At 39.0% G+C, this 13,996-nt stretch overlaps 1 protein-coding gene across 1 annotated transcript; it reads right to left on the bottom strand.

Moving 5' to 3' along the window:
* On the bottom strand, nt 247-4,418 carry LOC109839899 (probable serine/threonine-protein kinase PBL7). Its single transcript, XM_020408352.1, has 5 exons — nt 3,888-4,418; nt 3,645-3,780; nt 1,408-1,666; nt 1,109-1,241; nt 247-767 (listed from the first exon to the last, which is right to left on the bottom strand). The coding sequence occupies exons 1-5, from the start codon at nt 4,314-4,316 to the stop codon at nt 492-494; spliced, it is 1,233 nt and encodes a 410-aa protein (XP_020263941.1). The 5' UTR covers nt 4,317-4,418; the 3' UTR covers nt 247-491.

The following is a 13,996-nucleotide window of genomic DNA, read 5'->3' as shown; positions in this document are numbered from 1 at the left end:
GTTTACTGCTCGCCCCTAGTTACAAGTGAGGTTAGTCAGGGGTTTAGAGCAATCTTGAGATTTTTACAAAATATTTACCCATTCAGCTTATTATTATCCAAATACCAAGTTCAAGGAAAAAATGATTTCACCTCCAGACATCTTTTGAAACCAAAAGAATTGGAAGCAAAATGATGAATCAACCGAAAGCCCACTGATCATCAGACTGTTGTTCAGAAATAGTAGTCGTTTGTAAAAGAACTGGTATAGTAATGCCAAGATTATTAAACCCTACTTGCAACTTCTTCAAAATTCTGAACCAACACGGAGGAGAAAACTTGAAGTTAGCGAACAGATGACTTATCCATCATAATCATAACATTAGCATGACTAATACAGTACATAACTGAGTTCATCAATGCACAACGCGCGCACTCAGGTTGTCGGTAAGTCATCTTCTAAATCTAACCTCGAGCTAGGTTAATGCAAAACTTTTCCAAGTCTGAAGCCATTCAAGAAATGGCTTTATGGGATCCTGGGGTTGAAGGCGACTTGGGTAGCGTGTGAAAGCTGGAGCAGCTGCCGACCTTTGCTGTGGACTTGTGCTTCACGAGAGGGACCAGCGACTGCACCACATCGGCCATTAGAGGCCTGTAATCTGCCTCGGGTTGAACGCACATTGCAGCGATGGCTGCCACTTGAACAGCATCCTTTACTGCGTACTGGCCTTCTAGTGCTGGATCCATGATTTGTACCACCTTCTCTCTGTCTGTGAGTCGGGGTAAAGCCTTTGGTAACCGATTAGAGAAGAGGAATAGCATTAGTATATGATGTCAAGGAGAGTTCTTCCATTCATATAACCAATAAAAAGTTACACAAAAGGAAATGCACAAGAAAGACTAATGAATTGAATGAGAATACAAGTGGTGGAAATCGAGTGATGTTTTGGATCAGCTTCTCCATGATTGGTTCCTTGTTACTAAAAGATAATTAGAAATAAATAAAACATTTGAGATTTAGCTTCATGTTGCTGAAATGAATCTGAACTTGAAGTCATTGAAACAGAAAGTAACAGAATTGCTATTCAGAAAGTCTATAATCAACTTTAACTGGAATAAAGAATACTCACCCAAGATACAAGAACTCCTTCCCCAGAAGGCCTCTTAGTGTCGACTGGAACTCTTCCTGTAAGCAGCTCCAAGAGCACGACTCCATAGCTATACACGTCTGACTTGGTTGTCAGATGTCCAGTCATCGCATATCTGCTCATGTAAATATTAACAGTGAGTTCAGATAACAGAAGAATTTTATCTGTTATTTGCTTTTTTACGGGTGTGTAGGGCAAAAGAATTACAAGAATTTTGGTCAATACATATCCTCAATATAAAACAGAATCCACTATCCAACATCAAGAGCTCTAATACTTACTCCGGTGCAACATATCCTTGGGTGCCCAAAACTCGAGTTGAAACATGGCCTCCAGCTTTGTCAGAGCCAAGCTTGGCTAAGCCAAAATCTGAAACTTTTGCGTGAAAATTTCTGTCCAGAAGGATGTTGCTGCTCTTGAAATCCCTGTGAATAACAGGGGGATTGACCTGCTCATGCAAGTACTCCAGGCCTTTCGCAGCTTCAAGAGCTATTTTCATCCTCAACTCCCAGCTCAACTGTGAAATACCGCCTTGGGAACCTAAGGATGTAAAGTAGTTTAGAAGATTTACTTGCACAACCTTTTCCACAACCATACTTCCTGACTTATTCGTTACAACTGAAGTTGATGAAAACCTCCTTAAAATGGATGTATCAAGCTTGCTTCCTCACATCAAATATTAAAAATCTAATAACCTTATATGTTAAACGCCCATACCGGTGTTCAGAGATACTTACTTTCAAAGCTTAGCAAACATGTAAGAGTATCATAGTTTGTTATAGCGACAGCATGCGGTACAAAAATGTGATAAAGAATCAACCATCTCCAAACAATTCAATGAACTACATATGTGCCTTCTATGGAAAGCACAGCTGAGCTGCAACAGAAGCAAAACTAAACTAAGTCTTCTAAACCGACATGAGTAGTTTGTTTTCATTGCCATGCCATAAGCCAAGAGCCCAAGAAAAAAAGAGAGAGAGAACTATGTAATCATTCAAGGTACTGACATAGGAATCTATAAGGTGGCCACTTCTTAAGGTTCAATAATTGTGGTAGTTAGTTGTAGTTTACTTTTGTTCATCAATCGTGTTCAGATTTTCTAAATGTTTCAACGTTATTGTAAACTAGTCTTGTTCTTTAGATAGAGAAGGGTCCATGCAAATATATGCAGATATTTCTACTACTGCTGATAAATTAATTCAGAACTACTGCTGAGTGTCACATTATGGCTCTGAAACTTACTTTCCAGAGTGGCTTTCCAAAAAGAAACTAAAAGGTCAAAGTAATAAGGGAAATCTAACTTAATAGTTATGCTGGTTAGGCTCATGCAACAATGAAACAGCCCACTATGACTCTCCTTGATTAAGCATAGATCGCAGGAAGAACTATTATAGTTATCTTCATATTCTACGAACCAGTGGTAGAATTTAATACATACGCAAGAGTATGTATCATATTTGTAGTAAGAACATTCCAAAGAGTTTAGGATTTAAAATCTAGACGATAGAGGCTACTTGATTGCATTAATATACAACTCCTAAGACAAATCAAATAACATACAGATAAAACTAATGAGGTGCAACAAAGATGATGATGAAGATACTAAGGGCATGAATAATGGTGGTGGAGTGTGAAAATGGTATGGATTTCCACTATAATGGGGAGACATTGAGTATGGGCAGTGGGGCACTTAGGAAGCATGGACACTTCAATTAGTAGCCACTACCCGTGACGTGTCAGCCACCATATCAGACATGACATTTTTTTCATAGCATTGTAGTTTTATGCATATTTTAGAATTTGTCATGCGTTGATGTGTCACCCTGCATTGTTTTACATTTGTGTTGGCATATTCACATTGGTTCAACTTAGATGAATACCAATTCATAAAACCTTTCTACACTTCATCGATGTTGTTATAGTCAAATATTTAATAAGAATGCAAATAACTATGAAAATTCAGAAAAAATATCATGAAGCTATTTGTGGTTACTTAAGAGTTATCAAACAAAAAGAAATTATTACATTTTTAACTAAAGATAAATAATTTGAAGCTTTACAGTTATGAAAGGTGCTAGAGATGTTGGTTTAAAAAAAAACAATTGTAAGGCAATGGAACTTGACAGATAAAATATGCTGCGTCAGAGGTAAATATCATTTGGTACCAAAAACTCGCAAGTCCCTTCAATTGTATTATTGTGCAAGTAAACAATTCTTTAAACCCAGTTCAAATGCATTGTTATAACCATACAACTCATCACCTTGAGCTTTCGGGCAAAGTTCTTATCTAATACAAAGCACATTGCCTCATTAGCTGTCCCTTCTTTGAACTGTATAATTCACATTCTTAATCTACAATTCATGCAGAACCTCTTTCACAATTTAAGTTAAACCCCACGCATTTAATCACATTCCTAACATATAAATCAACCTCAAACTTCAAAAAATAAATTACCGATTCAACCATAAGCAAACTAAACTCAGGATAAATCACCAAAAAGGGCAAAATATTGCATACCGCTAGTAGGATATAGATGCTCCTGCAACCCTCCATTCGCCATGTACTCATAAACCAGCATCCTATGACATCTATCCGAACAATACCCAATCAATCCAAGAAGATACGGCGATTTGAGCCTCGTCAACAGCTCCACCTACAAATCAACCACAAGAACGCCCAAACCCCCCCAGTCAAAACCGGACAACATCAAATCAATCGCAACCAAAAGCATCAAATTATCAAGAACCAAGAACCGAAAACCTCCATCTTGAACTCCTCCTCCCCTTGCTTCCCGGCTCGATCCATCAGCTTCACCGCGATCTTCCTCCCGTCGCCCAAAACCCCCCTATAAACCGAACCGAAGCTCCCGTGACCAACCACATTCCCCTTCCCAAACCCCCCCGTCGCCGAGTGCAGCTGCTTGTAGCTGAAAACTTGAACTCCCCTCTCGCTGCTCGCTCTCGCTTCAACTTTCCCGCCATCGGGGGCCGGAGGCTGCCCGAGTTCGAGGTCGTGGGGTTTTTTTAGGGTTTGGTCCTCGGATTCGAGGGATTTGCGGTGCTTGGAGACTTGGGAGCTGATGTAGCAGTAGTAGCTGAAGGCGATGAAGAGGGAGACGAGGGCGAGGACGGCGAGGACGATGATCACGAGGAGGGCAATGGTTTCTTCTCTTCGATCATCGCCTTCCATTTTTGGAAACCCTAACCCTGACCCTGGAGATTTTTCTGGGGTTTTGGAGGGAGAGGGGGTTGATGGTGGTCCAGGAAGCGATGCGACGGAACGGAGGGGAAATTGATTTTCGTTTTTTAATAATAGAAACTTTGCATATTACTCCCTAACAATAGCATTTACTGTTAACTCGCTCTCAAATTTATGATGTAAACTTTGCAATTACTTCTGTTTGACCTCTTCCGCAATTTTGTCGTGTGTGTGTCGTTATATTCTTCTTGAGAAAGTATAATTTTTGTAATTTTAATTTCTTGTTTAATCTCTTATTCCGTTGTATGATCACAGGATTACTGATGCTGATCCATTATGTATGAACTCAGTCCAAATTTTAGTCATACAATTTCAACATATTGCGGTTGAAAGCTAGACCTTACATGTAATGCATCTATGGTAAATCTGTTACGTGTCGGCAGAAGCGTGCGCACAAATCAAACGAGTCGTTGAGCAGTGAGAGGAGAACAACTAATGAGTGCAAATCACATAAGAACGGCAAAAATCACACACAAACACAGAGATTTACGTGGTTCGGCAATTGCTTACGTCCACGGGGAGAGGATGAGGAGATTTCACTATATGTAGGAGAAAACAACGGGTTACAACTCTCACAAACGCTTAAAATAACCCTAATCAAAGATCTCTTGCTCCCTCACAATAATCTCCCTCTCAAAGTGCTCAAAACAATCAATAATCTCTGTTAACAACTCTCCTATAAACCCTAGAAAACGTGTTTCAATTTATATCAAAACACAATCCAAAACAGGTTGGGAATCAGAAAACTGCAAACCGGCCCAATATCCGTTATCAGTTGACTGATGATGTCTCATCAGTCGATTGGTGGACCTCCATCAGTTGACTGATGAGACATCATCAGTCGATTGTCCAGAGGATTTGTTTTTTGTCCCTGCAGGTGCACGCGACCAGTCGATTGGTTATATGCTATCAGTCAATTGACCCGAAATTTCCTATAGCTTCTTTTCTCATGCGATTTTCAACAAGTCTTCACTGTTTTCTACAAATCTCCACCTCGGCGAAGCGTTTCCAAAACCGAGCCGACACCAACATGAGCACCAATGTGTCGTCTCGCCAAATCCGGCTGCACTAATGTGGTGCCTACGTACCCCCTCTCCTAAGGGATCAAGCTACTCATAGTTCATCCAAATGGCCTCGACATGCCTCAACAAGCATGAATTTGCAACAAGCTTCTACAATGATCGAACTTGTTCCTCGGAACCACCTTCGTGAGCATATCTGCTGGATTGTCTTTCGTGTGGACCTCACGAGCTCCACATCTACATCTTCAAGAGCATCTCGAACGAAGTGATAACGAACGTCGATATGCTTCATTCTCGCATGGAAAACCTGATTCTTCACCAAATAAATAGCACTCATGCTATCACAATAAACGGTGACGGATCGTTACGAAACACCAAGATCTTCCAAAAGTCCTTGAAGCCAAATTGCCTCCTTAACAGCCTTCGTAATCGCCATATACTCTGCCTCCATCGTCAACAAAGCCACTGTAGACTGCAAGGTGCATCTCCAACACACCGGCGTATGGGTCAAAGTAAACACATACCCCGTCATCAACCGACATTTATCCAAATCTCCAGCATAGTCTAAATCGACGTAACCAATACATAGCTGCCCACCGCTAGTGTCCCGTTCAAATACTAAACCAACATTGAGAGCACCTCAAATGTACCTCAATATCCATCTCACGGCATCCCAATGACCCAGACCCGTGTCGTGCATGTATCATGAAACTATGCTCACTGTCTGTGACAAATCCGGCCTCGTACATACCATGGCGCACATCAAACTTCCAACTGCGTTCTCATATGGAGTCTTTGATATCAACTCTCTATCTTTAACTATCTTCGGTGAGAGGTCAGCTGGAAGCTTCAAATGGGCTTCCAAAGGTACACTGACTGGCTTCGTCTCCATGCTCACATTGAATCCCTGTAAAACCTTCTTCAAATAAGCCACATGTGTCAAACAAATTATTTCTTATCTCTATCTCTGCCGATCTCCATCCCTAAAATACACTTTGCTTTACCCAAATCCTTCATCTCAAATTCGCTCGAAAGTTGTATCTTCAAGTCATCTATGGAGGATCTAGAAATAGAAGCAACCAACATGTCATCGACATAAAGTAATAAGTATATGTACGCACCTCCATGCAACTTACGATAAGACGTAAGGATCAAACTGGCTCCTAATATACGAATGACCGAGCATGAACCCATCGAATCGCTTATACCAATGTCTCGGAGATTGCTTCAATTCGTATAGCGATTTCTTCAACCTACAAACTAATTTCTTCTTTCCTGCAGCTCGAAACCCTAATGGTTGAGTTATATATATTTCCTCATCAAGATTACCATGAAGAAATGTCATTTTCACATCCAACTGATCCAATTCTAAACCATACTGTGCCACCAAAGCTAGCAAGATCTGAATCGAAGAGTGCTTCACCACCAGAGAAAAGACCTCATTATAGTCAATGCCTTCTTTCTGTGCATATCCCTTCACTACCAACCTAGCTTTAAACCTCACTGGAGTACCCCGAATGCCCTCTTTCTTGATATACACCTATTTACAACCAATTGTCTTCCGCCCCTTTGGAAGCTCGACAAGCTCCCATGTGCCATTCTTTTGAAGAGACTCCATCTCCTCCCACATAGCTTCCTACCATAAATCAGCCTCTGAACTCTGCTCAACCTCTCTAAATGTAGTAGGAACCATTTCATCGACACTCTCCACCGGAAGTGCATACGCAACCACTGTATCTATATACCTCACTGGCAACCGTATGTCTCTCCTCGGTCTCCGAACTATAATAGAATCATGAACCTGAGCTGTCGGTCCCTGATCCTGCTCTGTTGTACTTATATCCTCCAAATCATCACTATGCTTGCCTGACGTCACCTCAGTCGGTACTCTAATGGATACAGTTCCATTTAGACTCTATGGAGCTGCATCAATCTTCACCATTTATGATGTCTCCTCTGTCGGGATGCTCTCCACCTGATGAGAACTGGGAGGCTTCAAGAGCGAAGCCTTATCAAAAGTGACGACTCTACTCAGCACAATCTTCTTATCAACTGGATCCCAAAGCTTGTATCCTTTTACTCCATATTTGAATCCCACAAATATGGTCATTCTAGCTCGCGGTTCTAACTTATCAGTCCTCACATGATAAAATGCAGGGCACCTAAAAAACTTGAGCTGATCATAATCGTGTGCTGGCTCTCCCGACCATATTTTCATAGGGGTCTTCCCCCTCAATCGCAGATGAAGGTAGCATATTAATGAGGTGACTCGCATATGAAAGTATCTCAGCCAAAAAGATCTTTCCCAAACCACTCTGTGATAACAAACATTAGACTTTCTCTAGTAAATACCGATTCAATCTCTCTGCCACCTATTTTGATACGGCGTATGACTAACTGTGAAGTACCTCTCTATGCCCTCGTCTTAACATAGCTATTGAAAGGGGTCTGAAGTGTACTCGCCATCGTTATCGGATCTCAACGTCTTGATCTTTCTCATTGTCTGCAGTTCCAATCTTCTCTTTCACTATATAAATATCTCTAGGACTTCACTCTTATGCTTCATGGTGTACACCCAGCAACGCCTAGAATAGTCATCTATAAATGTGATGAATCAATATTGACCACCAAGTGATACTGTCTTGGTGGGACCCTAAACATTCGTGTGCACGTAGTCCAAGATGCATGTCATCCTATGAACAATTGTCCCGAACTTCACTTTAGTCTTCTTGCCAAGAACATAGTGCTCACAAAAATTAATCTTCACACTCTTTGCTCCCTTCAATAGCCTCTGCTTGCATAATGCCTACAATGATTTTTCTCTTGTGTGCCCCAATCTATAGTGTCATAGTCTGCTCGTATCCACCTCTGAAACTGTTGAAGCTACCTAACCAATCTTGTGCTTCCCTTCAGATAATAAAGATTTCTACTGCGGATTTCCTTCATCACTACCAAAGATCCCTTGGTAACTTTTGCTACAACATTTTTAAAAGTCACCTTGAATCCTTTTGCCTCCAAAGTTCCAATAGAAATAAGATTCTTCTTCAATTGAGGAACAAATCTCACTTCATTCAGCTCTCGAATAACTCCATCATGTATCTGAATCATGATGGTACCTATCCCACAAATGCCACATGATTAATCGTTTCTCATGACCACCACACCCCCATTAAGCTTCTCTAAAGATGCAAACCAATCTCTCCGGGTAGTCATATGATAAGTAGCACCCGAATCCAACATCTGATCCGATGCATCCATATGGTTAACCTCTAGAGTAATCAATAGAGAAAAACATGAATCATCTGAATCATCACCATCTTTAGCGAAATTCACCTCATTGGCCTTCGGGCCCTTCTTCTTGCTGTTCTCCTTTTCTCTGAGCTTCGGGCAATCTTTCTTCCAATATCCTTATTCTCTGCAAAAGGCACACTGGTTCTTTAAAAATTTATAGTGACCTCTAGACTTTGACCTGACTTGATTATCACCTCTCGGATATGAACTCTTTCCTCTCGTCAACAATGTCTCTCCTAAAGTGCTAGCTCTGGAAGACTCTTTATCCTTCCACCTCAAGTTGAAATTCGTTAACACATTAGTCACTTTACTATAGGTGATGGAAGATCTACTATTCAACAAAGTGAGCACGAAGGTATCATACTCCTCATTGGGTAATGAGCCTAACAAAATAATTGCATTGTACTCATCCGATATCTTCTCATCCATATTCGCCAAGTCCGACAATAACTTTGTGTAGTTGTTCACATGATTTGCAAGTGAGGTACCCCTGGACATCTAAAATCTGAACAATCTTCGCAGCAACAAGTGTAACCAGTTTTCAATACTTTTTGTAAGATACTTGTTATTGAGAATCTCTCACATCTTCATCGCAGACATCACGCCGATAACATCGTACTTCAACTATTGTTCCAAACAAGATCTAATCACCCCACAAGCATTTCGATTCATCTTATCTCATATCGCCTCATCATACTTCGGTAGCCTCTCGTGAGTCATAATCGTTTCTTCCAAATTTTAAGCATTCAAAGCATCCTGCACATCGCTCATCCACAACTCAAAGTTGATCTTGCCGTCATACTTCACAACACTAATCTTCGTATTCTGAAGTGCAACCTGAAAGGTACTCGCCATAGTTTTGCTACTTTCACCACTATCTCCTGTCATTGCTTGCTAACTCCAAATTCTAAAGAAAAAACACCAAGTTTTCCTCCACCCAAAGTAAACCTTATGTCTGAAACCGTAGAGCTTTGATACCAATTGTTGCGCGTCGCCGAAAGCGTACGCACAAACCAAATGAGTCATCAAGCAATGAGAGGAGAATAACTAACGAGTGAAAATCATAAAAGAACGACAAAAATCACACACAAACACAGACATTTATATGGTTCGGCAATTGCCTACATCCACAAGGAGAGGATGGGGAGATTTCACTATATGTAGGAGAAAACAGCGGGTTACAACTCTCACAAACGCTCAAAATAACCCTAACCAAAGATCTCTCACTCCCTCACAATAATATCCCTCTCAAAGTACTCAAAACAATCAATAATATCTATTAACAACTCTCCTATAAACCCTAGAAAACGTGTTTTAATTTATATCAAAACACAATCCAAAACAGGCTGGGAATCAGAAAACTACAAACCGAACAAATATTCGTTATCAATCGACTGATGATGTCTCATCAGTCGACTGGTGGACCTCCATCAGTCGACTAATAAGACATCATCAGTCAACTGTCCAGAGGATTTGTTTTTCGTCCCTGTAGGTGGACGCGATCAGTCGACTAGTCATATGCTATCAGTCGACTGTCCCGAAAGTTCTTGTAGCTTCTTTTCTCATGCGATTTTCAATAAGTCTTCGTCGTTTTCTATAAAATCATCCACGGACATGTTAGGATTGCATCCGTACAATCGATTTTGTTTGATAAATAACAAACCTTTATGTTGGTTGAATAACAAGTTATAGGAAGTTAGAATTAAAGTTCGAAAGTGTATAGAGTAAGACGATAAGTTAATCATAGCTAATTTTAGAAAAATATCAAGAGTGAAAATTAATTTTTAGCATTTAGAATGCACGTCTCATTTTCACAAATCCATTTTGAACAAATAGAACTCATTCGGTGATGTATAGCTTGAGATATGAATATTTTGACAAGACGATATCGAAACAGTCAGCAACAGGTTAAAAATATACACCCCATGCTAAAACTTGCACGAACCATAGCTTTTGATTCCGTTATCGGAATCAATCTAATCTATAGACCATCGATGGTGCTATCAACCATTGATGATGGAAACATTTAGAAAGATTCAGATCATCGACAACCATCGATGGTTAAGTTCGACCATCGATGGTTGATCGCCAAATTTTAGATTTTTATTTGTTTTAAAGTTAATCTTAGCCGTTCATGTGCGGCGGGGGGGGGGGGGCCCGGGGGGGCGGGGGGGGGCGGGGGGGGGGGGGGCATTTAAGCTTCTTCCCTCACATTTTTAAAGAAATTTATGTCCTAATTGAGAGGAAGAAAGAGAGAGTTAAGAGTTTTTACTTAGGAGAAAGGATCTTGGTCAGGTTTCTTGGAAAGCATTCTCAATGTCGTTCTTCATCATCCAATCATCAACTGTTCGATAAGAGTTGTCATTGGACTTCATCATCATCATCATTCTTCAAGATCTACGCTTCAATCTTTTAGAGAACAATAATTATCTTTCGGTTTAAACTTGTTTTTTATGGCGTACTCAAGCATGGGTGAATTGAGGGTTTACATCATACTTAAGCCGAGGTTTGAATTGAGGAATTAGTCACTAGGTAGGGCTAGGGCACTCATGTGTGTGAAGAGTTTAGATTAAACAATAAATTTGGGAGAAACTGGGGTTTTTGTCTTGTAAGCTATTGGATAGAGTTTGTGATTCAGGAGAATTTCCACATTGTGAGGAAACTCCTTCGCAAGAAGGAAGAATGGATATTAGATTGTTTATCCGAACCATTATAAAATCCATTATAAAATCTCACGTGTTCTGGTTATGATTATTGCATTATTTATTATTTTATTATTATTGTTTCATTTCAGTTGCATATTTTGTGTTTATTAAAAAAAATAATAGACAATCATATTCACCCTTTAAACTTTCATCTCAGATCCAACAGGATTGACGACACAATGAATATAAAAAAGCCTCATAATAAATCAAGAATACATCGTTTGCAACTATTTATATGGTTGTTATGTCATAACATAAATTTGAATGACATCATGAATTTGATTTCTTGATATGCCCTTTTAAAATTTGTCTCAAAATTTCAAGTATTTTGTCCTTCTAAGACGTTAAAATCTTAGCTCCATTAATCAACTAACCTTATAAAAAATAATAGGACACTAACATGATAGAATGCTAGCATTTTTTATTTATTTATTTTATGACCTGTATTTTTTTGTCATATATTATTTCTTTGAATTATAAGTACGAATACAAGAGGATCTGATTGTAAATTGCAAATTGAAAAGGACTGGCTCAAAAGTTGCAAGCTTAAGGAGTAATCTATCAAAAAAGCAACTTTTGAAAAAAAAACATGTTATTGTTTTGTTTCCCAATAAAGGGGAAGCTGACTTAGCTGAGCATACAATTATAGAAAGAAGAAAGGTGGAAGGATAAAGACAAGTGCTGCTTGTAGCTTCAAAAGCCCCTGAAGATGCAGAGAGTTTGAAAAGCGTGTTTGTGCGTCCGTGAGTCTCGGGCCCAGACGCAAAATTATGGATGTCAGTGTATGGTGTGTGAACTCCACAGCAGATCTAATATAATCAGGATTATCTTTATCAAGAGAGGCTTAAGCCGATGATATTAAATATGCATTCAATTGATGACCTTTTTTATAATCTGTTATGAAATTATAAAATATAATAATTTAGAAACCTGATATTTATTTGATGCATAGAGTCGGATGTACTTCATATTTTTACTTCATGAGGGCCATGTCAGTGAGCATTCTGAGACTTGTTATAATCGTGCTCTCTTTTATTTATTGAAGGGTAAATGCCATGTACTTTTCTATGCGCTAAACTATAAATTTTATGATAGTTTTCAAAATTTATACATCAAACTCCAGCACTCACTAATTGCATGTTTTTTGTCAATCACATCTACTTCTAATAACTTTAAAAAGCAAAACATCAATATTCATGCTACAATAACGCTGTTTCTTCCTATGTTTTGAGATAATGTTCATGCTACAGTAAAATTTTATTCCTGATACGTAATGTCCGCGCGTTCCTTCCCATAAATGTTGATCATGCTACAGTATTACAGTGTAATTTTTAATTTTTTCGTACTTACCAACTGTTTACGTTGAAGTAACATTTTTTTAATTTTGAAAATACTGTTCTTTTTTTTTCTTGCAAATGATGAACTTAATCTTTATCAGACATTTCATAAATATAATTTTTTTTTCTAACTTTATTATAAAAATTTGATAAAACTTGTGAAATTGTGCATTATTTTGTTAACTGGTTTGAAAATTCGTTCTATAGATAGTAGTAAAAAGATTATCCCTAAAGTTTTTATAAATAGCTATATATAAAAATCATATTATCAATTTGGCGACAAATATAGCTCGGTAAATAATGCTCACAGCAACGGGCAGGCTGGATACTAGTTTTTGTAACGAGCAAAGACTACACTAGAATGTGCTCCTACAGTAGTAGATTCTGATGCATACATTATGTGAACAGATAATTGGATTTAATATTTTCATCCCTTTTGTGCAAGGTAGCCCGTGATTTTAGTTTTGATTTACTTTGATAGTATCGACAACCAAGAGTTTGTTTTATCAACTATAATTATCAGTTCAAATCAAATAGATCAACTATGAGCAATATCATTTATTCCTATAACCTGCAAATATCTTGTTCTATATATCCTTTTCAACTTCATCGTAGTGGTAAACATGACTCATAATTGTTCGCGGGGAAAATCGTGTCTTTCTTTGTAATTGATTCCATTGTCATCTTAAATAACAGCTTTTTGAGTTACAAAAGATCCGGTCTTTTTTAGATCCGGTTACAATGAAAATTAAAGAAAAATAAACAAAGATTACAACTTTCTCCTTTTGTGTCGAACAAATCACGAGCTCCTGTTTTGCGGTCGCTCGCTTTTGTGGGTTCTTTGCCAACGCCGGGGTTAATCCGTGGACCACCGCGCGATCTAGATCCGGTCGGATCTACGCAGTACGACGGGTATTATTTCATGAAGGAAATAATATCCGGGGAGGATTGGTTCACCAAGGAAATAATCGCCCAAATCTCGGGATCAAAGGCCAAGCTTTGATCCGGAGTATGCCTGCGTAGATCTGAGATCCGACAACTTTCCTATTTTGAGTTTCTTCATATTCTAACGGGATCATGGTCAAAACAGCTCCACAAGTTCCGAGACACCTTTGGGTGTCTTGGCCAGGTCCGAGACACCTCTGGGTGTCTCGGCGCTATTTTTAGGCATAACGTCCTCATATGACCTCCAAATGACCTGATTCTAGATGGGTTGGAAAGTTGACAAAAATATCTACAACTTTCCTGCTTTGAGT

This window comes from Asparagus officinalis, chromosome 5 (genome assembly GCF_001876935.1).
Source record: "Asparagus officinalis chromosome 5, Aspof.V1, whole genome shotgun sequence".
Taxonomy (NCBI): Eukaryota; Viridiplantae; Streptophyta; class Magnoliopsida; order Asparagales; family Asparagaceae; genus Asparagus; species Asparagus officinalis.
Note: the sequence above shows the minus strand (reverse complement) of the source record. Positions and strands in the feature narration are given on the sequence as shown.